The 26,401-nt window shown below is 49.3% G+C and overlaps 2 protein-coding genes across 3 annotated transcripts; both read left to right on the top strand.

Annotated features, from left to right (window-relative positions):
* The first annotated feature begins 1,445 nt into the window (after positions 1-1,445).
* cyp27a2 (cytochrome P450 family 27 subfamily A member 2) lies at positions 1,446-7,345 on the top strand. Its single transcript, XM_070957574.1, has 9 exons — positions 1,446-1,784; positions 2,487-2,677; positions 2,753-2,952; positions 3,026-3,223; positions 3,311-3,474; positions 4,311-4,477; positions 5,587-5,668; positions 5,781-6,017; positions 6,126-7,345. The coding sequence occupies exons 1-9, from the start codon at positions 1,527-1,529 to the stop codon at positions 6,237-6,239; spliced, it is 1,611 nt and encodes a 536-aa protein (XP_070813675.1). The 5' UTR covers positions 1,446-1,526; the 3' UTR covers positions 6,240-7,345.
* A 362-nt stretch (positions 7,346-7,707) lies between these two features.
* tmem198ab (transmembrane protein 198ab) lies at positions 7,708-25,824 on the top strand. Of its 2 annotated transcripts, XM_070957575.1 has the most exons (6): positions 7,708-7,843; positions 8,312-8,735; positions 22,055-22,317; positions 22,403-22,984; positions 23,214-23,404; positions 23,620-25,824. In XM_070957575.1, the coding sequence occupies exons 3-6, from the start codon at positions 22,164-22,166 to the stop codon at positions 23,770-23,772; spliced, it is 1,080 nt and encodes a 359-aa protein (XP_070813676.1). In that variant the 5' UTR covers positions 7,708-7,843; positions 8,312-8,735; positions 22,055-22,163; the 3' UTR covers positions 23,773-25,824. The 2 variants fall into 2 exon arrangements, with proteins under 2 accessions (XP_070813676.1, XP_070813677.1); XM_070957576.1 differs by lacking the exons at positions 7,708-7,843; positions 8,312-8,735 and adding an exon at positions 14,184-14,577.
* The last annotated feature ends 577 nt before the right edge of the window (positions 25,825-26,401 follow it).

Below are 26,401 nucleotides of genomic sequence, written 5' to 3' on the forward strand. Positions count from 1 at the left end.
GATGGAAATAAAAATCTAAAATAAAAAATGTTAAACTTTTCTTTTGATGTTTTTTTAATGGAGAAAAGACAAGAACACGGGCAATTTCTTTCATTTTAAGTCTCTTTTTTCGGTTTTATTTAAAAATGAGACCGCTGTAATGCCGCTATATGACCACTAGATGGCGGAATTAAGTGTAAAGACAAACATAATAGCATAGTAGTACTTCCTAGCAACAATTTCAAAATAAAACCTTTAAATAGAGATGTAGAGATTCGACACGACCACTCGAGGGCACATTAAATGCACATTAAATGTGCCCTCGAGTGGTCGTTTGCAAATTTTGCAAACGCTCTCACCCGTCAGCTCCGTCTGATGAGAAGGTAGAGACGAAGATCACAACCGTTACCATTGGTCCTGTGTTCGGCCTTGGTACCGGACAGAGCTGACGGGTGTAATGGCGTGTCTTCACCGCCCTCTCGGTGTAGTTTCTCAGAACCAGAGCTCGGAACAGGACACGTACTGAAGTGATTTTTCTTTTACTGAACTTTGTTTGAGCTGAAGAAAATGTTATTTGTCTTAACTGCAAATGTAAGTATGGAAGAGTTGCCTGTCTTTACAGTTTTGGTCAAATTTTCCATTAATTTGATTCAGAAAATCTGGATGGAAATAAAAATCTAAAATAAAAAATGTTAAACTTTTCTTCTGATGTTTTTTAATGGAGAAAAGAAAGAACAAAGGGCATTTCTTTTATTTTAAGTCTGAATTAAATGCTAAATCTCACACCCATAAATGCAAATAGTCACAAATTACACTCAGTTGACACAAGTTCAAAACTAAAGTGATAGTTTTTCTTTGACGTAACTGTGAGCAGAAGAAAATGTTATTTTTCATGTCTGCACTGCAAATGTAAGCATGGGAGAGTTGCCTGTCTTTACATTTCTGGTCAAATGTTCCATGAATTTTTTTTAAATGTTAATTATCACCTTTATATATTAAAAATTGATTTGTATATAAATATTTAATATATATGACTTTTAGATTTAATTTTTCGGTTTTATTTAAAAATTAGGTCGTTGTAATGCCGCTACGTGACCACTAGATGGCGGAATCAGGTGTAAAGACAAACACAATAATATAGTAGTTTTTCCTGTAAACAATTTCAAAATAAAACGTCTAGATAGAGATGTAGTGACAGAATATGACAACTAGAGGGCGCATTTGCAAATGCTCTCACCCGTCAGCTCCGTCAGATGAGCGCAGGCACAAGATGAAAGTAAAAGTTCTTTCAGAATTAAAAAAAAAAAAAATCTCTCTTTTCTTTGTTTTGGTTCACAGATGGAGGAGACGAAGAACAAAACAGGTCCACGGTCCATATTTTCTGACACCTTTCAGGTTTCAGGATATTTTCTTTTTGCCTTCGTGCTGTTTTTCCCTCTGTTTGCCTGCAGGGGGCGCGCTGTGATAAGAGTCGGTCACTCTGAGTGATAAAAGACACGCACGCACTCCTTCAAACACACTCACGCCCCGCAGTCACAGTTCGAACCATGGGCTTCCCGTCGGCTGCAGCCCAGGCTATGCGGCTCGCTGCGCTCTGCGCCCGGACACTGCCGGTGGGCCGGAGCGCTGCGGAGCTCCGACACGGAGCCTCCGCCGCTGCGGTGACCAGGAGGCACCTGAATGTCCAGGCGACCACTGAGACGGAGAAACTGAAGAGCATCGATGACCTGCCGGGGCCCAGTTTATCCACCACTCTGTACTGGGTTTTCCTCAAAGGATACGCGGGCAAGAGCCACATACTGCAGGTAAGACGCGCGTGACTAAAAGTCTTCTTGTCGGCAGTTTGACTCCGGTGCTGAAGTTAAAAGCTCAACAGTCGCTGAAGATGTGACCTGCTTCAGATCAGACCCGAAAGCAGGATGTGAGTTTTTGCTGCACTGACTCTGATTTAAAGCCAGTTTGAATGTTAAACTCTTGTTTTTGTGCATAAAAACCAGAAACTTCATGAAGACAGGAGATGCTGCAGTTACATTCACCAGGATGTCAAAGTTCACAGGCGATGCAGAAATCACCTCATTTCTCAGTGTTTAATTCAACGGGACAGGTTTTTGACAGCTGAAGTCTTGGTATGTTAAACCAACCTGTGGGTGCACAGACTGGTCAGACTGGTCTGCTGCAGAGCGTTTACGCACAGATGGAAGAAGCTTTCACAGTAATTAGAGTGAAAGCAGGAATATCACAGTGGAAAAATGCACATCGATTGAAAGTCAAAGTATGATTTCTAACAGAACATCACGTGAGCAGCATTTCTGTGTTTTAGCTCTTTTAACTGGTTTCCACTGTTTGGAAGTGGAATGTGTACATTTCTGAGCTGACTGTGAAAGTAAAGTGACCAAAGCTGTACTTAAGTTGTGTACATGTACCTCAAAATGGTCCTAAGATGCAGCACTTGTGTAAAAGTACACTTAGTTTTGCACTTTTCATGTCACCGTGACATTTCTCTGCAGGGTGTACAGAAGCGTCTCTACGGGCCCATCTGGCGCTCCAAGTTCGGCCCGTACGACATGGTCAACGTGGCGAGTCCGGAGCTCATCGCGCAGGTCATCCAGCAGGAGGGCCGCTACCCCATCCGATCCCAGCTGCCGCACTGGAAGGAGTACCGGGACCTGAGGGGGCAGGCGTACGGGCTGCACGTGGAGTGAGTGGAAAGAATCCGTCAAAGTGACGCTTTTCCACGTTCACGTGTTGATGTGTGACATCTTGTCCTCTCCAGCACGGGACCGGAGTGGTACAGGATCCGCAGCGCCCTGAACCCCAAGATGCTGAAGCTGCGGGAGGTGGCGGCCTACGCCCCCACCGTCCACCGGGTGGTGGGAGATCTGCTGCAGCGCGTCGAGCTCCTGCGCAGCCGCAGTCAGGACCGGGTCACTGTTCCAGACGTGTGTGCTGAGCTCTACAAGTTCGGCTTTGAAGGTGGGACTCAGTTCAGAGGTTCCACAGGTGGAGGTGAGGCCAGGTTTTCATTCTGTGTTTCCGCCTCCTGCAGGCATCTCCTCCATCTTGTTTGAGACCAGGTTGGGCTGCCTGCAGGAGGAGATTCCCAAAGACACGCTGCGCTTCATCGCCGCCACCAATGACATGCTGATGCTGTCTGAGACCGTCTTCCTGTTCCCCGCCTGGAGCCGCCGCATCCTCCCCTTCTGGGATCGCTTCGTCCAGGCCTGGGACGACTTGATCGACGTAGGTACGCAACCCAGGAAGGACAGGAGGAAACATTCTGCGTGCTGCTTTTGGATTGGCTGATGGGATTGTGTGCGTTTCTGTCCTGCAGCTCGGGCCCTCATCGACAGGAGAGTCCGTGAAATCGAAGCTCAGGTGAACAGAGGCGAGCCGTCAGAGGGCGCGTACCTGACGTACCTGCTGGCCTCCAACAAGCTGAGCAGAGCGGAGGTGTACGTCAGCATCACGGAGCTGCTGCTGGGGGGAGTGGACACGGTGAGGGGGGGGGGGGGGCGTGTGTCAGCTGTGGCAGGAGTCATCCTCCACATTCACGTCAGGAGGAAACACGTCGTTCGTCCTCCGCATCTCAGATCATCTCAGTCGTTCGTCTGTCGTTTTCTGCTCGAGCGTCGTCTCGTCCTCTTTGTTCCAGCGTCTCGGTTCTCCTGCAGACGACTTCTTTCCTTCTGCTCGCAGAACAAAAACACGCTTCTCCTTTTCTGCAGGGAAGTTCAGCAGCGTTGAAAGAACAACCCGCGGTCACGCTCTTACATGCAGCGCTGTGACAGGCGTCAGGCGTCTCACACACTGCAGGGGACACGTCTCACACACTGCAGGGGACACGTCTCACACACTGCAGGGGACACGTCTCACACACTGCAGGGGACACGTCTCACACACTGCAGGGGACACGTCTCACACACTGCAGGGGACATGTCTCACATGCAGCTGATGTCCAGCGATGCCAGAGCATGAGGACAGTCAGCGGTCAGCTGCTCGGGCTGCAGCTCGGCTCGTCTGGCTGCGTTCCCGGCTGCTCGCTTCAGACGTGTTGCTGAGGGTTGTGAAACCTGACAGAGGCGCAGGCCCGCAGGCTCTGCCCAGAAACCAGGTGTGGCCAGGTGTCGAGTGTGATCCGGATCTGCTGCACGCGCTCATTTCTAAAACCGCTGAGCAGACTCTTTGTGCAGGACGGCGCAGCAGGAAAGGCTGGAAGCAGCTTCCTGTCTGCTCGGAGGCCTTCAGCCTCCCGTCATCGCAGGATGGCGGCGTGTCGTCCGTCGTCTTGTGACGGACGCTAAAGTAAATGCTCTGTCCTCTCCTGCCATCAGACCTCCAACACTCTGTCCTGGGCGTTGTACCATTTGGCGAGGGACCGCAGGATCCAGGAGCGACTGTACAGGGAGGTGAACGCCGTGTGTCCGGGCCGACGGCAGCCCACCACAGACGACCTGAGCAGGATGCCCTACCTGAAGGCCGTCATAAAGGAGACGTTACGGTGAGCTGCCGCCCTTTGACCCGTGTCCGCTCGTGACCTCAGCACTGATGCACGAGTCCATCAGCATTTCAGCCTTTTCTGTGATTCTTTTTAATAAACGCCCAAAACACTTCAAATAATCCAGGAGGAGACAAGAAAGATGATGAAATAATAAAAATGTTCAGTTAAGCAAAGTAAAAACAAGGAAGCAAAGATAATATTTAAAAACAACACGATGGGGAGTTTTAGGGTCTAGGATGGTGAAGGAAGGACCCGCCCCTCTCTGCCTCTGATTGGCTTGCCATGATATTCTACCCTAACACTAACCAATCAGCACTCTTCCTAAATAAACACACCAACACACCATTGAAGGGAGCGAGACCTAGCCAATCAGAGGCAGAGTAGGGCGGGTCCTTCCTTTGCCATCCTAGGAAAAGTAACCTGTTGTCCCAGGTTGGTAACCACGTCATCAATAAGATTTTTGTTTTGGTATTTTTTTATTTCATCTTGTTTTAAATTTAATTGATTTATCACGAAAGCCAAAACATAAAGAATATCCCAGCCGTTTAAATCACACAAACGTTGCATTTGGGTGAAACAGTAAGATTCATCTTGGTTTGGCCTGTTTATGAGATTTTTTCTGCAGGTCTAAACTGATCCAGGATGCCCCAACTCTGTCCAAATGTCCCCCTGAAGTCACAAACCGTCCGTTTGTAGTGAAGAAAGTCCAAAGTGTGCGCGCTCGCTGAGCCCACGGGGCAGGAACAGTCTGCACACTGCTGGAAGTCTTGGCGTTGCAGCGTCGAGCCTCCTCTCGTCTGTCGATCTTGAGCAATCAGAAGTTGGAGCACGTTCAAAAGCTCTTCTCATGTCTGAAAAATGTTCCAGCCAGAAGCAACAAGACGTGATGCAACAGTGCAGATAAACATCCACAGTTCTTTATCTTTAATCAGGAGGAGACATCGTGTCTCTGCAGTGTCGGCGTGCGACGCTGACCTTAAACGTTCTGTGACTGACAGCTTCAGAGTTTTTTGGTGTTCTCTCTGTCATCAGACGCAGCTGACGGATCATCGAGGCGGAAACTCACGTAAACGTCGTGTTTGAATGTCGTCTGTGCTTTTCTCCAACAGCCTTTATCCTGTGGTTCCTGCGAATGCACGCTTTGTTTCAGAGAACGAGGTGGTTGTGGACAACTACTGGTTCCCAAAGAAGGTAGGAAAGCAGACTGGGAGCACCACCGCGATGCCTTCAAGTGCTCCTCTCGGTGTCCGGCTGCAGCTGCAGAGCGCTGCGTTTACTTGATGTCATTCTTCTTTCTTTTCAGACTCTGTTCGTCCTGTGTCATTACGCAGTCTGTCACGACGAGGCAGAGTTTGCAGACGCTGAGCGCTTCGTACCGGAACGCTGGCTTCGCAACCAGGCGTCCGCCGCCAACGGCGGCAGGGTGACGGCCGGACACTACCAGCACCACCCATACAGCTTCATCCCCTTCGGCGTGGGCGTGCGAGCCTGTGTGGGGAAGAGGGTGGCGGAGATGGAGATGTACTTCGCTCTGTCCAGGGTGAGTGACATGGAGGCGGAGCGGCGGCGTCCTCAGAGGACGCCGTTGTGTTTTTGTGAGGGGGTCAAGCGTAGCAGGTGACAGTCAGCTCTTCCTCTCATCTTGCAGCTGATGCAGAACTATGAGGTCCAGGTTGAAGATGGACCCGTCGTGGAGGCCAAAACTCGCACCCTGCTCATCCCGTCCAAGCCCATCAACCTGCGCTTTCTGTCCAGGGCCTGACGGGGGCGCCGCTGAGGGCAGCAGCACAGATGTTCATGACGTGCAGCTTTGCAGCTCTGGCTGCTCATCCTCACTCTGACATCGCACCGCGAAGGCCTTCCTCTCACTCGCTCTGCTCTTTCACAAATAAAAGCACGTTTTCCTTTTCCTCTGCGTGACGCGGCTGCAGCCGACCAATCACAGCCCAACCTGACGCCATGTCGTTCCTCATCAGCAAACGTCTGCACACGCACTGACGGTACAAACGACTTATTCGACTTACTAAAAGAAAAATTCTGGAAGTCCTGAAAGATCTGAAATGTTTATTTTAACTGTTGTGTTTTCAAGGTTTTGGATAAGGAACCTTGAAAGTGCTTCAGAGGTGCTTGAATTTATGTCTGTGCTCTATAATCTGAAAGAATGAAGACAGTGAATAATACTGGAGAGCAGGAGCCCAACACAGAGCTGTGAGAGCACACACACACACGCACACACACACACGCACACACACACACACACACACATTCTTTTATTGGCATGTTTAGCTTTGAGTTTAATGCTCAGACTTTGTCTTCTGCATGATAACAAATCTAATCATGACATGTTTTTGTAAAGTGACAAGCCTCTTAATTACGGGTGTGTGTGTGTGTGTGTGTGTGTCGGTTGCTACAGCAAAGCTCACGATGAACTTTGTCCGCTTGTTCTTGATGCCAGGTCGTTGTTTTCTTTCCGCCGTCCGTGTTTGTGTTGAAGCAGCGAGCTGAAAGCGTGATGAGTGATGAGACTTCATGTTTCACTGACTTCTGACTGTGGAGTTAAGGCTCTGCCAGGGTTCGGCGTTTGTAGCTGATTCATGATGACTTGGCACGACAGCGTCAGAGGAGGTCACTGAACGCAGCTCAAACAGCTGCCGTCGTCTTCCTGTAACACTCTTCATCACTTTGATATCCGTGCACATGCAGTTCAACGATGATGTAATACACATCGAAGTATATTTTAATATGTGTCGAGCTCTTAATGCTTTTAAAGGCAGCTGCACAAATATAAATGCAAATACTTTCACTGTGTTTTGGCTTCTGTGATTCTTTCTCAGTTCAATAAAGTTCTTTTTTGGTGTTTGAAGTGTCACAAAGTTTCCAATGTGGAAACATTATTTTAAGATAAGATAAGACTTTATTGACCTCACACTGGGGATACTCAGCAGGCCCACAGCCAGCAAGTATGACAAAGAGCAAACAGGCTGGCATAAACTGAAGAAGATGAAGAGCTGAGGGTGAAGAAGAGGAAGGTGTGTTTAAGGTCAGTCCAGCAGTGTTTCTTCCGGTCATGAGTTTGGTTGAGGGTGTGGACACAGAGGATCACTGAGGTCTGCCCACTCATCTCTTTGTCGACCAAGTTTTGGGAGTTTGGGGATGAAAAGTGGGTCAGCTGCTGTGAGCGTCCATACCGCCCCCTGCTGGACGCACTGAAGCGCTGCGCTCGTTCAACAGGAAGCTGCTCCTTCCCGGAGCTGCAGGAAATGAAACGCTGACAGTCGAAGGAGGAGAGCTGCTTTCTGAGGCACCACAGACGTTCACAGCGATGAGAGTCAGCACAGAAACCGGAAATGTACCGGAGCTCTGCAGGTGACGAGCATCAGTCCAGCTCCCTCACCTGTCCGGCTGGATTTACACTGTAGATGAAGACTGTGCACTCTTTGTTTTTATTGATTAAATAAAACAGCTGCATGCTTCGTGTGAACCTTTGCGCATGAATATTTTGCACATTCCTGCACAAAACAGTTCATTTTAAGAAGTGTTTCTGTTGTTTTCATTGAATTGTTTTTCTGTTTGCTTTGTTATTCTGCATCAAAACCACGTAAAAACCTTCATGGAGATAAACCGACTCTCACATTCTGCCACATGTAACTCCAGCCTGTCTGTGTGTAAATGCGTGTTTTATGAGGATAAAAATACAGAAAAATAAATCCGACAATGCACAAACTGACCCTCCAAAGTAAAGCTCAGGTGGTGTTGTTATTTTGGGATGTAGTTACAGTCTCAGCCTCGAGGAGCCGCTGCGGAATTTGCTGACGTCTGTTTTCCTCCCAGCAGAGTGAGCGCGAGTCCGGACGCGTCATTTTTTGCAGCGGAGGCCACCTTCTTCACCCGACGCACCGCGAGGCTCAGTATCCTCCATCCACCCATCCATCCATCCATCCATCCAACATCCATCCAACCAGACCGGAGCCTGGATGGTCAGACAGCTCGTGTCCTGCCTCCACGCGCACTCCTGCTCGCTGTAACCCGGGGACTCGTCCACCCAGCCGGTTTATGTGTGTTTATTCCCCATGGAAGAGTAGTCAGGTCGGGGACCCACCGCCCTGCAGGCTGCCGGGGAGAGACGGAGCTCCACACCGACGGGAGTGCACGCAGGTCGGGAAGAAAACGCTGCGGACGGTCGGCGTTTCGGGCTCAGGAGGATCCTTTTGCCGTCATGTGAGCGCGGACGAGGCGCGTCGACCTGCCGGGGATGATGGTGAGTGTCCGGTCAACGCGCACCGTGCGTCTCTTTTGTCTCACGCGCGCGCGCACACGCACGCACGCACACACACACACACACACACACCTGCTGTCATACATGATGAAACCGGGACATGTGATGCCGGTTCGGAGCGGAGGCGGACGGGCTTCCTGGAGGCCACAGCGGGCTGTTGAATGGAGACCATTGAGGTTTTAATTGAGATCAGCCGGCTGCGCGTGACCGAGGCTGAGGTCGGTCGTGTCTGACCCGGATGGTCGCATCACGGTCGGTCAGTCGCTTCTCAACAGAGCAGACGGATGATGGAGAAGATGATGTGTTTAGGTCTGGACCAGTGTGGTCCCTGAAGGCTCTCAGACAAACACAGGAGCAGCTTTAAACTCGGTTTTAAACTCAGTTTTAAACTCAGTTTAGGTTGAATCCGTCTCTGACACGCTGCAGGTCAGAGGTGTCTCTTCCACTGAACTCACTTTAATCTGCAGTGATCCAGATAATTTGGCTGATTGAATCCACCAGGATGTGGACTGAGGACCGGTGTGGTCCTGCTTCCAGCTTTGTGTCTCTGCTCTGTTTTATTGACTGTGTGTTGACAGGACATTTATTGACGTCTCTTTGGAGATTTTTCTGGATTCCAGTGATGGTCAGTGGTCAGCAGACTAACTGATGGAGACACTGACTTCAGGTTTGGTTTGGAGGACCTGGATGAACGTGGAGACCTTTCATGTGTTTGTGTGTGAGACGCTTTGGAGGCTGGAGACACTCGAGGGTCCGCCTGCAGGATGGGTTTGATTTCTGGTCTTTCTGCAGAATAAACTTGAAAACCAGATTTTTATTTGAATTACTGGGTTAGAAGCAGGTGGAATGTCACCTGCTTTTCTCTGACATCTCAGGTGTGTTCACCTCGATGAACACGTCCTGCCTGATTTTTCAGTTCCAGTCATTGAATCCTGTTAAGGCTCAAAGTTGTGCAGAATTCTGGGCTTGACTCTCCCACGAAACCCAGTGCACGTAAACTGGATTCATGCTCCCTGGAGGTCATTCAAAGGCATTCTGGGAACTGCAAGCTAACTGAGGAAGTTGAAGATATAGTGTCTTCTCAGAAAGACCTCCAGACGTGTTTTGAGCTGTCCAGACTGAAGCAGTGAAGCAGTGCGAGGACCTGCTGGCTGATGACCCCCCCACAGACTTCCAGCCGCCTCCGTGAGCTCTTTGTGGATTCGCTGTGCGTCGGCCCGCCGTCTTATCAGCGCAGTCAGGCGGCACGGCCCGAGCCCCGCAGCCCACCAGGGGAATGAAAACGCCACGACACGTCGCTTCGGCTCCGCTCGCGGGTCAGCATCTCCATCCTCCCTCACCCCCTCGACTCCCCCCCTCGTCCCTCACCCTCCTGTGTGCCTGACTGTGATGCATTGAAGGCACAGGTCATCCTCTGGCTGCAGCGTCACTGTCATCAGCTACAGTTTGTGCTCTTCGTCAGTCATCATCAGGACTTTGCCTTGAATCAGATCAGATTTACCTCTTTGAGAATGACAATATGAAGTGCTTTTTGTGCGTCGGCTCAGTTTGTCCTGTTCAGCTGCAGCCTGCAGCAGCACTCACATCTCCTCCACCCTCACATGGACTCAGCAGATGGGCTTTGACCTTAATGAAGAGCTTCAGCTGTTGCATTTTTACCGTGTTGTGTCTCCAACCGGCATCATCAGCAGGAAGCGTGGCGTTCATGTCAGTCTGCCACGAGGCGTTCAGGGTCCAGCGGTGATGATAGGTGAGGTGAGCTAATTAGCGTTGGGCATCAGACTGAGCTGAGACCTGCAGGCTGCTGAAGGCCAGATGTTTGCTCAGAGTGTTGGAGCGGACAGGTGCAGGGAGGCGGGCTGAGCAGCCTCAGGACAGTCTGGACTCTTCTGGAAACTGTTGCTCCGTCCTGCTTCAGGATCACTCAACGTCTTTTCAGAACTTGTCCTCTTTTGACCCTGGACTGCTGAAGCGCCGCGATTTCTTCTGAAATGTGGCTTCAGTTCATTTCACAATTCATTTATCCATCAGGACTGCTGCACTTCTCTGTTTATATCACTGTAAATGTGAATATTTGGGTTTTGGACTATTGATCAGACAAAACAAGACATTTGCAGACCTGATTGATCAAAGTGTGTGTGTGTGTGTGTGTGTGTGTGTGTGTGTGTGTATCCCCAAACTACACAGAAATGATATTTATTTACTGCAACCAGCTTATTACGTTGTGCCTCAGAGCATGGATGATCTTCATTATTGATCAGCCTATAGATCCTTTTTTCACATGAATAATGAAGCATTAGTCCTAAATGTCAGTAAAACTCCCAGATGTTGGGTTTCCAGTGGTGTGAAGCAGAGAGATTCACGGCCTCAGCAGGTCAGAGCGGATTCTTTCACGTGGAAAAATGGACGTTACGTCGTATTAACTGGAGCAGCTCGGCGGTTCGTTACTCTGAAGCATCAGCGCTGCAGATAATTGGCTTGATGGCGGCCAACGATCGCAGCTCCTCGCTGTGGAAACCCCGCGAGGGGCGTCGACCCCCGCGGTCACACGTGCCGCGCTGTCGTTGGAGGTGGCACGTAAGGCTGAGCAGAGAGGATCATGGGTTGTTCCTGCACGTGTGTACAAGTGTGATTAATTATTACAGACATTGATCGGCTTCATTTGTTGTTTCACGAGCCAGAAAGCACAGGCTGACCTCAGTGATGTCAGACACATTTTAGACCCCTGAACCATCAAACTTTAGCAGAACAGCCGCTCATACGCGGCACTGAAAGCAGCTTTTCCTCAGAAATCCGTCAGTGGAGCCGTCCTGACACCAGCGCGCCTCTTTCCAAACTTCCGGCCGTTCACTCGTTTCATGCGCTCTGACCGCTGAAGTGTTCGAGCTTTGAGTGACACTGGCCGGCAGGATTATTGACCTCAGAGGGTCAGACTGTCCAAAACTCATCTCTATGCTAAGAGCAGGAGGATAAACAGGATGTGCTACCTGAATGTGGGAATGAGCCAATCAGCTGTGCTGATCTGATGCCAGCGTGTGATTGGTGAGCTGTGTGCTCGCTGTGTGGAGGAGATGGAGTGAAGGACGGCGCCAGGCTGGACTTAACATTTCTTTCCTGACTGTGAAGCGAGTGGAACAAATCCATCGCTGTAATGGACTGAAATAGTTGATTGTTATTCGAATATTGATCGTGCCCCATCATCAGCTTAAGTCACAGACTCGATCACTCGATCACTCTGAACATCCGTCCAGTCGTGATCAGCTGATCTAACAGTGAACGCCTCTGCTGCCGTGACGTTGACGCATCGTTCGGCCTTCCTTCCTCTTCACCTCACAGGTGCTGGTGTAGTATTTGTGTCTCTCTCTTCCTGCTCTGTGGATCTGCTAACACTCGAGCTGTAACCCTGCGTTTCGCCTCTCCTCCGCGGGAACAAACATCATTGATATTCCGGAGCGGCTCCCTCAGGCCGGCGGCGGCGATGGCGGCTGGGGAGAACAGTGAGCTGCTCGGGGGCCGTTCAGTCACGCTGAGAGCAACAGAAGCTTTTATTGTAGGAGGGTGGCCGTTATGTAAGGATGCGTTTAGTTCCTGGAAGTCCTTGAACTCGCTGCTGCAGGTGTGATGACACCTGAGAGGACCCTGCAGGTGTTAGCAGTGTTAGCGACGGGAAAAGGCTGCTGTTCAATTGAGCGTTTCCTTTCGGGACTGACGGCCTTTAACTGCACAGACCCAACACTTCCATATTAACTCTGTCATGTTTATTCTTACATTTCCAGGATTTTCCAAAGTCACAATCTTAAACTTGACCTTTTTGCTGTCTAATGTTTTCTGTCCCTTAAGTCTGACTGGACTCTGAATGTTAAGCTTCAGTTTGTCTGAAGAAGAGAAACGAGCGCGGCGCTCTGAAAGCCTCGGGTTGATATTTTATAGCTTTCTTTCTGTACTATCTCATCTATCTGATTAATGGGAATCATATCGTGGTTCTGAAAAAGTATTGAAGTGTTAAAAGCTTTATTTTTTGGCATTTTGGAGATGAACATAGTTTATCTGGAGGCACATGTTCGATGCTGCCCTCTCAGCATTCTGTCAGGGTGAAAACAGCCTGACAAAGACCCCAGTGTCTTCCTCCTCCTCCTCCTCCTCCTCCTCCTCCTCCTCCTCCTCCTCCTCCTCTTCTTCTCTCCCATTCCCCATGAGCAGCTTCTGTCCAATCAGAGCAGGTGACAGCAGCTCCACATGGTTTTATAAGCGGAGCAGCCATTCGCTGTCAGCCTTATGCAACCTGCTCGGCGAGCATCTGAGGAGGTGTGAGGACGCCTCGGCCTGCTGGCGCCGGCGCTCGTGCCTCATCTCCCAGAGCCGTGCGGGTGTTTGTGGGTGAGAGCCGCCGCAAATAACGTTCATCTGCACAAGTCACGAAACGGCGCTGTTGTTGTGATCTGTTGAGTCAGCTGTGAGTCGCCATCTTCCACTGAAGAACGTCCTGGGAACGTTTCCCGCGAGTTTCGGTTGTATCCTCGCTGTCAGTCAGGTCGAACAGAGAGTGAGATCTTCTGTGAAAATGGAGACTTTTTTTGTTCAGCACATGGTCGCTCCCTCGCTGCCACAGCTCCACAGCTTCATCAGCTGATCATCACATTCACCACAAATCACTGTTTCCCAAAGCTGTTTGTGTGAGAAACACAAAGGTTTGTTCACGGCGAAGAAGAGGACAACATGCTCTTCATGCTGTTTCCAGTTCATTTGAAAAGACTTCACTGTCGTAACTATGTGAGACTGTGAATCTGCTGCTGGATGGACTTTGTTACCTTTGGACCAAGCCGGGCTCTCCAGTCTTTATGCTAAGCTAAGCTAACCAGCTGCTGGCTTACCATCCAGACATGACAGTGCCATCAGTCCTGTCTCCGCCTGGTTCAGTCCTGTCTCCGTCTGGTTCAGTCTGTCTCCGCCTGGTTCAGTCCTGTCTCCGTCTGGTTCAGTCCTGTCTCCGTCTGGTTCAGTCTGTCTCCGCCTGGTTCAGTCCTGTCTCCGTCTGGTTCAGTCTGTCTCTTCAGAGCAAGTTCGTCCTGCTTTGATTTTGTCTCACAGAGAAGAGAAACAGCTTTAGGTCTTTTCAGTCGTGCAGACACAAGACTCTTTAAGGTGGATGTGGAAAGTAGTCCACATATTCTTACGAAAGGCCAAACTCCCGTCTGCACGCTGCAGGGTTAGAGGCTAAAAACTGGGGAAATTCCAGCCCTTCCATTTGGGAATGCGCGGCGTTCCCTGGAAAGCAGAATTCCTGTCATGGCCTCTTCATTGCCACTGTTCTCAGATCAGCTCTGTCATGTCGTGTCTTAGCCCATCTGACCTGCCTCTTGTCAATGTTTGTGTCTGACGGGGACACGTGACGACACACACCATTCACACACACACACACACACACACACACACACACACACACACACACACACACACACACACACACACACACACACTGACGCTGCCGCCGCCGGCCGCGTCCTCCCCTGCGCACGGTCACGTTTCCTCTGCAGCCCCGGACACAATTGATTGGCGCGTGCAGAAGGACGCCGGCGGACGTGCCAGGCTATCGGCATGGAAACCGGTGACACACTCTGTCCTCCGCTGCGAGCGGCTTCCTCCCAGCTCGTCGTGAACGGCCCGTTTCTGGCAGCCCGTCACCTCGGATGGCTCCCGGACAACGCTGATAGAGGTCTGTCTGCGTCGTGCGCTCTGCTCATTTCTCATCAAGCTGCCGGCGTGCAGACTCTGAGAGGCTGAGGATGAGGACGCGGTGAGCCTCGGTCAGACCGGCAGATCTCAGGTCAGTGATGGAGACGGAGCAGGTTTCTGCTGCGCTTCAGGGCTTCAGACCAGACTGAGCAGCAAGTCCACATCCAGAAAATCAGCTTTCAGTGGAGTTTGGACTCTTTTTAAATCGATGACCCTCCACACGTTTGAAGAGTTCTGTTAGTTGTTGAGCGGCTTTAGTTTCTGTATTTTGTGTTCCTGTTATTTTAAGTAGTTTTGCATAAAATCTGCTCAGAAAAATCATCATTTCTTCAGTTCAGGCTCAGTTAATGTGATTCATAAACGTCGTCACTGTGTCATAAAGTTAAAGCTGGCGTCTGAAAATGTTCAGTTTATCAGAGATAATCAGTCAAATGATTAATGCGTTGATCATTTCAGCAGCAGGACTGATTCCAAATCAGACTTAAATATAATGTTTATTGTTCATTTTTAGCTTTCTGGGATTCTGTACACATTTTCCACACAGTGATGTCAACATCGTTCACGCTCATCAAATGAGTAAATAAACAGATGGTTCAGGACTGTCCGACCTGAAGGAAACTTTCTGTGGGCTTACTGAGAAACTAGTTGTTGGATTCATGAGTAATGGAAGCAGGTGTTTTGTCCGTCCTTTGAAGGGGGGGGTCTGACAGTGATGGCTGTCAGAAGAAAGGCCAGCTGAACTTTTCTTTCCTTTGTTTGAGGAGCGTTTTCCTCGTCCGCAGCGCAGAAATGCTTTTGATTCTTGCCTGTTTTGAATCGATGCCAGTACGAAGTGATTTGGAAAGGAGCTGCAGCACAGTGAGTGATGCATTACGAGGCCGTTACGCAACACGGCATGGTGGGAAGGCCGCCGGCGTTTTTCTTTTTCCTCTCGTTTGGCTTTATTTCTCCCTCTCCAGTTTTTCCTGCTCACACGGTCTCAGTGTTTGTTTGTGTGGCGCATCGTGAGTCAGTGTGTTAAATATGACGTCTCTGAACTCCAAACTTTTCAGTTTTACACGTTTTCCAGGTTATTCATGGTGTAAATTTCTGAGGATTTCTGAAGAAATCTGCCATTTTTAGGGGCATTATTCTCACATTTAGTTTGATGCTTTGTAGACACCTTGAATAACCCGAAAGCACCGATGTAACTAATTACTTTTTCATATTAAAGTTACAGTTACTGGAATTTAAATGGGCTCGCCAGCTACGCGGTGAATGGTGAACGCAGAGCAAACAGAAACATGCAGTGAGTGTCAAACTAAACTCTGCTCCTCTTCACTGAGTCACTGCTTGATTTTTGTCCTCTTTGTACCTTTTGTAGTCTTTAGGCTGGAACTTGCATCTCCCAGCTGCACCTGAACATGTCACTCAGACACCTTCGCATGCCTGCTGCATGTGCGACTTGTTTCTGGTGCAGCTGGTCCAGGAACAGTCACACTGGCGTCTGGCGTCTGGTTGAGTCGAGGCCTTGGCGTCAGTCACGACTGCGACACACACGCTCACGTTGTGCGTTGTCGTCGTGACACATGGACACTTGTTGCGTCGCACAGATGGTCTCATGATCTTTTTTTGACTCTGCAGAGTTGTTGTTTTTCGGGAACGTTGGTTTTCAAGAATAGAATGCACCGAGTACACTTTGGACTGTTTTAGTTGCCTACAAGTACACTGAAGTGTACTCAAGTCGTCCCTGAGTACCACTTGAGTAATAGTTGAGTATGCGTCATACTTCATTTGTACATTTTTTAATACTGCTTCGTTTGAGGAGATAAAAGCAGCTCTGACCTCAAAATCTGACATCAGCAGAAAAACAACATGTGAAGGTGAAGGTAGTGATGATGAAGAAGAGGAGGGTTCAGCTGTGCTGCTGATAACTGGTCTCAGATCAGTTCATCTGGAAGCCAAGAAGGAAGTAAGAAGGCGCTTCAGTCTGTAGAGCTGAAACATGAAGTCGAACGTCTCAAATACCAAAAATCTAAAAGTAGAGCTGCAACAAAAGAGTATTTATTGATCTTCTTCTAATGAATATAAATAATAAGAAAAGCTCAGGGTGACGGTCCAAAAGCCAGAGATAAACACACAGACACACACACACACTGCTGAAGCATGCGCCTCCATCAGTTTCATGTTTCGTTGAGTGAAGATTTCAGCTGAGTGACGTGAAGCTGCAGCTGAAGCTCTTACATGAACATGTTTTCTCTGCTGGCTTTCATCAGCAGACTGAGGAGAAAAAAACAAAAATATTTTTAAGTAACTGCATCACGAACAGATTTCATGAGTCACAGGGTTATGAAACCCACACAGGCCTCTGTGTGCTGAGCACAAGCTCACATTAGTGCATTTGCACAGAAACGTGTCGGGAAAACGATGGAGAGACAGAAACGAGAAGGCGACGCTCAGAAGTCGAGGCGATCCAGACGAGGACGTCAAACCGGGTTCAGCTTGATTCTTCTGACAGAGTCAAAGAGAAGAAAGAGTGGAGTCAGGCGAGGCTTCTTCATCCCAGGTTTACCTCTGCACACGGTCTCCGTCGGGGACGGAGCTCATTAAGATGCATGAAAGCAAAATGAATCATGTCTCCTCCTCTGCCTGTTCTGTTCTGCAAACTGAATTATTTTTGAATCTTCTAACGCAGAATAACAGAAGCAGAACGCGCTCGTATCCAAGATGTCAGATCATCCTGCGCTGATCCTCCAGAGGAGAGCTCAGGACTCAGAGGGTGATCCAGGTCCTAAATATATTTATGTCATAGTTCTGGAAATATCTGCTTATTGAGAGTCTGATGTGCTCCAGAAACACCTGTTTGGATCATTCCACAGGTAAACAGGCTGATTGGAAACAGGTGAGAGGATCATGGTTGGGTATGAAAGGGGCGACAGCGAGGATGGAGGTTCACCGCTTTGTGAACACATGATTGAGCCAGCAGCCCTTTTAATAGAAGACAAACCACACAAACGCCTGGACGGCGGTCTCGAGGTCGGACCTGATCCACACGTGGCTCTCAGCCGTCTGTGTGTTAACAGGCTCCGTTTGTTTATTCATGAAGAGGCTTCGTCCGCTCTCCTGCCCTTCGCTCTGATGATGTCAGCGGTGGAAATGGCTGCACATCTGTGTCAGTGTGTCTGGGTCTTATCGACTGATCCACAAACCGCTTGTTAAACCGCACGTCTTTGTGTTCCCGCGTCATTGGATGCTAGCACAGCCGATCTGTGCAGCGAAGAAGGTCAGAAGAAACCTTTAGGTACCTGCAGGCGCTCCGTATTCAGGTGATCCGCTGCAGCTCAATGTGGCTTTTCGCTTTATTTCAGGCTGACAGACGGACTGTGCAGAGGACGAGAGCTCAGGACGTTCCGTCTCTGAGGACGCTGGAGTCTGACTGAGCCGCCGTTTTGATTCCTCATTATTTAGTCACACAGCGTCTCTTGTGCTTTGCTTAATTATCCGTCCATCAGTGTCTTTTGTCTCAGCGTAACTTCTGAATCTCCTCGTTTCTCTCTGATAATTATATATTTCAGGCAGTTAAGCTTGGTTAAACGATCCGTTAATGCTCAGTTAATCAGTGATGATCCACTCAGGTCATGCACACATGACCCAAACGCTGACTCTTCATCACATCGCTGACTCTTCATCACATCTCACAGTTCAAGATTGTCTCACTTCAGTTCAACACTTCTGCTTAACGGACAGTTTGACGACGCTCCGCTAACTTTTCAGCATTTATTCACATTTTTTAGAGGAAAACATCCGATATGTCATATTGATGATGATGGTGTGTGTGTGTGTGTGTGTGTGTGTGTGTGTGTGTGTGTGTGTGTGTGTGTGTGTGTGTCTCTCTCAGGACATTAACAATGGAATGTTCTATTTATAATTGAAGAGGGTTTCTGTAGTAGCAGAACCTGCTGTTATAACACTGACACACACACACACACACACACACACACACACACACACACTGGCGTATATGAGCACATTCAAAGGGAGCAGGCGGGGCGACTGATTGGCTCTCATTCTGTTGCTATGGGAGTTGAAGCTGTTCTTCCATTGGTCAGGCTTTGGACCAGGGCCGGCTGCTGGCTGCCTGTCAGCATCCCTGCGTCGTCATGGCAACAGACAGGAAGCAGGGAGGGAGGAGGAGAGCCGTGTTTTGTTGTTGCTCCTCATTCGGACAGCAGAAGAAGAAGTCCTCTGTTTGTTTTCTGTCTGTGCTTTTTTTCCACAGAGGATGATCCTGCTGCAAACATGCCGTTCAAAACGGCTTAATGCTTACACACACGCACACACACACGCACACACACACACACACACACACACACACACACACACACACACACACACACGCAGGGTCACTCTGCAGCAACCTGCTAATCCTCCACCAAAAGATGATTATTAATATGACATGTTCGGATGAAAATGCAGACAGAACGCGTGTGTGTGTGTTCAGTGAGTGTGTGTGTCTGTGTGTTTGAGTATTGTGAGTGTGTACGAGTTTGTTCTGAAGACATTTCTGTGGTTTTATTGCACTATTAATCAGCCTCCTCCGACTGACTGCTGCTATTATGGCTCTATTCAAATGCTAACACACACACACACACACACACACACACACACACACACACACTCACACACACACACTCACAGCAGCAAACACAAACAGTCATTGGGCCTCAGTGAGGATGAAATTGTTCATTTCTCCCACTTTTGTCTGTGTAGCTCTAAACAATTAATATCTTTGCTGCAGATGCACATTTTATGCCAGGTGTGGCGATGCAGTGCAGTCTGACTTCCTGCTCCACACACGAGCTCACAGTCCTCACAAAGAGGAGCTCACGATGAAGAAGAAGACCAGGAGGTCCAGGATTTTCATGGGCGGCTCCCTTATGCACGGACATAGATGGGATGTCGTCTGTGGTCGTGGACTGTCGGATGCATCCTGCTCACCTCTCAAAGCCAGCTGGTGTGATGCCAACATGTCCACAGTGTGTTACTCAGCGTGGAAATGTCAGCGTCAGCAGTGCTGCGTTCCTCCTTCCAGCGCTCCTTCCACATGGCCTCACACGTCAGATGCTCTTTAGGAGTCGCGTCTTCCTGAAAGCCCTTTTTAGATCCAGTTGCAGCATCTCTTTATGGTTCATCATTTGAGTATTTTGGGGTACAAAGGCTCGTGTGGAGCCCCCATGCTGTCTGCTGTGGATGAAGTTCACACTCAAGAAGTCATCATTCAGCCTCAGTGAGCGTCACTCCTGTCATCACTGCATCACAGAGCAGCACAGGCTTGATAGAATAAGGGTTTAGCACTTGGCTCAACACTTTGTCTGTTTTCCTTCTATATCGCCAAACATGCCAGACAAGTTTCAACCTCCATACGTGACACAAACACATTATTATCCACCCCTTCGCGACGCAGCCCTCAGGGAGGTAATTAAGTGGAAGCAGAGGGAGGAAAGTCAGTCTCAGAGGTGACGGAGAGGAGGACTGGAATCTGAGTCAGGTGAGCAGCAGAAACAGAAGTATGGAAGGAGGAGGTCGGGTCGGGTGAGGGAGGAGTGGGATGTGCGAGGAAAGCAGACGAGGAGGGATGGGGGAGCTCGAGAAGTTCGCCAGACAGAAGTTGCATAAGCGCCTCTGACCCAGAAACCTCCCACAGTCGGACTGAAGTCACCCCGAGATGGAGAGAACCAAAACAGCCAGAGGGGGAGGACGGAGGAGGCGTGGGAAGGAGACTGCTGTCTGTCCTCAGTTTCAGTTCACTTCAGAAACATGATGCATGCGTCTGCTCAGTCCAGTGTTTGATTCAGGCTCTCTGTTCTCCTGAACGCTGTGGGATGTTGAATATTTGTTTTGAATTTCGGGTGTTTGAATCAAACATGGCGTCACACTCGTGTTTTCTGAGCCATTCTGTGTATTGAAGAATAGTCCTGACTGGATATCAGACCTGTCCATCAGTAGCTCACGTCGCTGTTTGGTAGGAGGACGTCACAGTGTGTGTCCATGCATCAGTGTCTTCCTGCTCTGTATAATATAATGCAGGGGAGTGAAGCGTAAAGCCCTTTGTTCTTAGTTTGAAGTGTGTACTGAGCGGAACAGAATGGTGGGAGGTTCAGAGGGATGCGAGGGAGGACAGGGAGGAAGCAGAAAGAGGTCTGAACGACGAAGGCAGGAGGAAGCGAAAGACGAGGTGAGATTGATCAGGGATGTCAGGAGTCGCCGCGCCGCTGCAGGTCTCTGACAGGTGTGCACAGACAGACGCTGGACAAACACACGACAACAAACAAGGACCAGCTGGAAGAGGGACAAAGTCCAGAGAAATGCATTTACTAAGTGCTGTTAACAGAGGACATCACTGGAATACAGATGAGGACAGGGAAGGACAGCGAGAGAGCAGAGGCAACGTGGGAACTATAGATAGACTGAATTAACCAATCAATGAGAAACTGCATGTTGACGTGGACACAAAAATACGATAAAGACACTGAAATGCTGCAGGGAAGGACACAAAGTGAGTGCTGCACAGAACTGTGGGTGCATAGCTGCGTGGACGGCGAGACAGACTAATCACAGATAATGTCTGCTCATTTCAAAGGGCAAGTAAGGAAAAGGCTGCAGGGAAGGAAACAGAAGGAAGAAGGTTGAAAACTCAAATGTACTCAAGACTGAATGAGAATAAGGGCTATGATCTGAATGTAATATGAACTCTACCTGATCATACAGGTAAGCTTCAGGGTTCTAAGGACATTTATCTTGTATTTTAGATGAGACGAACCTCATGTAGGGACTGGATGACAGATTGATTGATGCAGGATGGAATCACTGAGAGTGAAATTGCGTTCAGTTGGTGCTCGAGTGGCCTGAAGGTCGGCAGTTCCCTTTAAATGGCTCCTGATCAAAAGCAGAGAGGGTTTGATCGGCCTCGTCCACCCAGCTCGAACACCCGCTGTCGTCTGAGCTATTATTATCTGCTGTTTCCCGTCGAGGGATGCCAAACTCTGCGTGTGTGAACGCACAACAAAATCTGTTTTACACTGCTGCACATTTGAAGCCTCTTTATTAACAGTGTAACGGAGGCTTCGCTCGCCGGCTGTGTCGCTGAGCCTTTGGATCCTGCTGGTGGTTTTTCACGGTTTCAATTTGAGCACGCAGATCTGACAAAACCTGCCAGGAACGCTTAACGTTATTTTTTTTTAAAGCGAGAGATTGAGATTGATGATCAATCAGAGTGATGAGAAGCATCGGACCTTATGGAAACTACATGGTGGTGCATTCAAGGACTCTTGGATTGGAGACAGGTCTGGCTCACCGCAGTGACATCATTGCAAATTCAACTGGTCAAGTCAGAAGGATCATGGGAATCTGAGTGTTTCATGCATTATGTAAAGGTGCCTTGAACGCACCAGTCGTATTTCAGTTTTAATGACGTTATTTGCTCCAGTTGATGAATGTACAGTGAACGCAACACGTGCTTGTGCTGCAGAAAGTGTTTTGATGAAGGTGATTCTAACCCCATCGTCCTCTCTGCTGTCCTCCACCCACAGGTAAAGCCATGCGGCTGGGTGGTGCTCCCTAGCCTCCCCTGTCCCTCGCCTCCCACCTGATCGCCTCACCTGTCCACCTCCTCTGTCCTTCTCTGTCCTCCCGTTCACCATGGCGACCACCCTGGAGACGCTGGCCCAGCCGGACCAGGAGCTGAGCCCCGAGCGACTGGATGGCTGCGAGGAGGTTGGCGGGCGCTACAAGGTGGTTCCCTCGGTCGTCTGCTCCATGTGCTGTCTCTTCGGCATCATTTACTGCTTCTTTGGTGAGTTGAAAGTTGAGTGCTGCTCTGCGTTACTCGTGAAGTTACAGCTCCGTTAATGACGTCGTGTTTCCTCCTCTAACTTCAGGCTATCGCTGCTTCAAAGCGGTGATGTTCCTGACGGGCCTGATGTTTGGCTCCATCGTCATCTTCATGCTCTGCTACAAGGAGCGCGTTCTGGACACCCAGCTGAGCGTGGAGGCCTCGGTGGGGATCGGCCTCGGCATCGGCACGCTCTGCGGCCTGGTCACCATGCTGGTTCGCAGCGTGGGCCTCTTTATGGTGGGCCTGCTGCTGGGCTTGCTGGTGGCCGTGGCCACCCTGGTGGGCATGGAGGAGCTTTCCGACAGTCCGCCGCGCTCCGTCTGGGTGCCCTTGGGCGTGCTGCTTGGCCTGGGCATGCTGTTCGCCGTGCTCACCCTCCAGTGGCAGCGCCTGTTTACCACACTGTCCACGGCGGTGTTCGGCGCAGCCGTCATCACCGTGGCGTTGGACTACTTCGTGGAGCTCTTCGCCCTCGTGCTGTACGTGTACGAGCGAATGAAAGCAGCGCCTGGGAAGCCCGTGTGCTGGCTGACGTGGGTGGTGCTCGGGGTGTGGCCTGCCCTCACCCTGCTGGGTGTCATGGTCCAGTGGAAAGTGACTGCTGAGGGATACTCCCACACCAAGGGTGAGGAAAACTGGCTGTGGTGTTTTTCTGAGCTGCATGTCTCTGACTTAAACTAACGATGAACTAATGACCTTAATCTTTTTAAAGCAAATAGCCGACTAGAGGAGGATGTGACAGTTCGAAAGTCTTTCTCGCTGCAACAACGACATTTCCAAATATACTAAAACTCTGTCTTTAGCTTCGAAGCTACATTAGCTTCGCCTCATCCGCCTCCTTCTGTCCTCCGCAGTAATCATCAGCCGGCAGCAGAGGAGGATGCAGGTGATGCGGATTCGTCAGCGGGACGACCGCTACCGCAAGAAGAAGAAGAAGCACGGCTCCTCCTCCCACCACCACCAGGTCAAGCAGCTTCACGCCGAGCCCGCCTACCGCCGCAAACCCAACCCTATCCGCCGCTACGACACGGACGTGCTCTCGCCGGTGAGGAGCCACCTGATCCTCTGTTGTCTGCTCTTGTATTTGCTGTTTTGTCACCTGCTGTGTTTTCTGTTGGTTTCCAGCAGTGTTTGAATTGTTGTGCAGCTTCTTGATTTTGATGGAAGCAGATTTTTCTCTTTAATTCGTGTTGTATTTTGAATCTTTCTGAAATGCCTTTCTTTTATCTCACAACCAGCTTCTCTCTCTGTCCCATCCAGAGCTACATCCAGAGTTTCCGAGACCGGCAGGTGCAGGCGCAGCCGTTCCCGAGCCGGCTGGTCAGCGGACCCCACGCCGTGGTGGATGTGGGCTACGACTGCGGCTCCACGACGCCCCTCACTGGAGCTGCAGGACCTTCACTGCGGGTCTGACTGCCCTCCCACCCCCCAGAGGCCTGAACACAACCCTTCACCGGGGAGATACGTGACTCTCCAATCACTACCCACCTGGGTGTAATCACACCTGTGCTAGAACAAACCACCACTGGGTTCAAATGCAGAGATTCTTGGTTCAGACATTATCTGGGTTTAGCCACACCCCTGAGAGGATGAAATTATATATAGGGGGGGGTTTACCCACAATGCAAAATATGTTTAACCCTTTACTTAAAGTAAATTAGGGGTCATAGAGCTCCGCTGTCCTCGTGGCTGCCTGCTGGAGCGTCAGTGTGGTGCAGAGGTTTGGATGACCTCTTTTCACTGTCACCGTAGATTCGACTGCACAAACGCATGCATGCACTTACACGAACACAAACCGCAGCTGCAATGTTAAGGGTCGACGTGGAAACCTGAGACAAGCTGCTGTCCCCGGCCCGGGCCTGTGAGTCACCGTCTCAAGTCAAACCCATCAGGGAACGCAGTTTCAGTGCAAACCCGCCTCAGGTTCAAACACAGGCATTGTATGAAAATCAAAATCGGACTTGGGCCACGTTCAGCCTGATGGTTTCTGCTGCTGCCGCTCTTCAGCCGATGCTGCAGCAGCAAGTTCCTCAGCCTGCAGGCGTCTTCGCAGTCCAACACCGTTCATCTATGAAGGGAAGTAAAGGCCCTTAAATGCAAACCGGGATCTTTTGCTTTCTGTGCCATCTGGACTAAACCATCGTCCTTCAAACGAGGAGAGACTTTTTTCACGTTATTTTTAAAGGGATGAAACCCTTCATCACCCTTGGTGCTGGACAATACACCTCTTCAAGAGATGGCCGGGAAATCTGTTTTTAACGGGTGCCTTGCCCCTCCGTGAACTGTACCATCCAGCAACGGGAGGGGGGTTACTGGCAGATCTCCTGTGGACAGCTTGTTTTTGTATTTAATGTGATCACAGAGGGATTTTATCCAGGGGGTAGCCATGGAGCTACACGAAGCAGGGTAAAAAAAGGATTGGAGTTAGCTTGTTGTCTTCACAGTTGCCTGGATATGTGGGGAGGGTTTGATTTTAGCTGACAGCCATATTTACACTGGCACCTCATCTGAGACTTCACGAGTCACCACAGTTTCTGATGAATTGTCGAGCTGAGTTTCATCCCTGCAGAGCAGAGCGTTCGCCCTCTCAGAGCGAAGCAGTGATATTTTAATTCCATACGAGTAGCTGACAGATACGTTTCTCTCCACCATCTGCCATTGTTCAACATTTTCAGCGCCAGTAGACCGTGATTCATTTTCTCAGGTTCAGATGAGTTCTGGGATACATTTAGCTTTTTCTGCCTTCAGTGGGCAGAACTGCACCAGACTTCCAGCCAAAATCTGAGCAGCCAAACGCATTTTCTCTGGGCTGGTCGGACTAGCGTCAACTACAATCTCATAATTAGCAGGCTAATTGAGAATGTGAGCCTGGGAAAGCAGCGCTTTGCTGAGATGCCAGTGTGAATGCAGCTCAGAGGATGACAGACGTGGACCAGTGGCCATACCAGCCTGTACTTAACAGCTCCTTCCATCATGTGCTTTGATTTTCTTAATTTGGGACAGCAGAACGTTTTTGTCACCAGTGAAAATGTGAATATCGTCTTTAGCTTTTTTAAAGGAAAAGCAGATGTAGGGAACGACTTTATTCATCTGTGGGAAACGGAAATGCATGATGTCACCCTCCGCCCTGTCCCCGATCCGCCCTGCGTGGCCTCCTCTCCAGCCCCGCCCTCCACCCTTCACATGCATCGATGTGAAATTTGTACATAAAACGCAGCACTTACTAACTTTGTTTCCTTCTTTTTATCGTTTCAGCTTTCTTTTTCATTTCTTAGGACTCTAATTTAATTGTTCTTTTCCAGTGGGATGTATTTATTTGCTGATTTATTTATTTCTCCAGCCGTTCTGTAAAGGAGAGTGCAGTCTCATCACTGTAGGCCAGTAACTCCATGCTTTTTTTTTTCAAGAATTGAATTATGACTATGATTATTAAAGCATGTGTTCCTACGGGCCTGTATACCATCAGTGTGTGTGAGCCGTCTTTTAACTCAAGGACGTACAGACATCAATGTGCAGTGACGTGAAATCCACTTTACTTTTATTGGCAAATAATATTTGAAAGTCACAAGGGATTCTCTCTCTCTCTGTCTCTCTCTCTCTCTCCTGTATTTTCTACCTCGCACATCCTCCTATCTCTGCTTCATCTCCAGGCGCCTCTTCATCTCCTCCTCTATCTTCTCATTTGTCCTTTCTGCATCCCTTTGCTGACGAGCACAAACACACTTCACCTTATCCTCATTAATGCTCCTGATTGGACCAAACTGTGACCTTGAGGAACAGAAGCTGCTGTGTTGGAAGAAACCAGAAGAAACTGCTGTATTTTCACTGGATTTGGATCCATCTGCACAGTTTTTGTGGTAAAAATGAGCTGGCTGATGTGAAACAGTGACATTTAGTTTAAAATTGCAGAGCAGGAAACGTAAATAGCACCAGAGTGTTTCATTCAGTGCTAATGCTGAAATGCTTTTACCCTTTTGCAGAGTCAACATTTGAATATTTAATTATTAGGTAAATATCTCCATCTTTTCAAGTCATTTTTATC

This window comes from Chaetodon trifascialis, chromosome 24 (genome assembly GCF_039877785.1).
Source record: "Chaetodon trifascialis isolate fChaTrf1 chromosome 24, fChaTrf1.hap1, whole genome shotgun sequence".
Classification (NCBI taxonomy): Eukaryota; Metazoa; Chordata; class Actinopteri; order Chaetodontiformes; family Chaetodontidae; genus Chaetodon; species Chaetodon trifascialis.

Coding starts and splice junctions, on each gene's coding strand:
- tmem198ab (XM_070957575.1), top strand. CDS start 22,164: ATGGCGACCACCCTGGAGACGCTGGCCCAGCCGGACCAGGAGCTGAGC. Junction 22,318..22,402: donor CATCATTTACTGCTTCTTTG/GTGAGTTGAAAG, acceptor CTCTAACTTCAG/GCTATCGCTGCTTCAAAGCG. Junction 23,405..23,619: donor ACACGGACGTGCTCTCGCCG/GTGAGGAGCCAC, acceptor TGTCCCATCCAG/AGCTACATCCAGAGTTTCCG.
- cyp27a2 (XM_070957574.1), top strand. CDS start 1,527: ATGGGCTTCCCGTCGGCTGCAGCCCAGGCTATGCGGCTCGCTGCGCTC. Junction 2,678..2,752: donor GCGTACGGGCTGCACGTGGA/GTGAGTGGAAAG, acceptor TGTCCTCTCCAG/CACGGGACCGGAGTGGTACA. Junction 4,478..5,586: donor GTCATAAAGGAGACGTTACG/GTGAGCTGCCGC, acceptor TTTCTCCAACAG/CCTTTATCCTGTGGTTCCTG.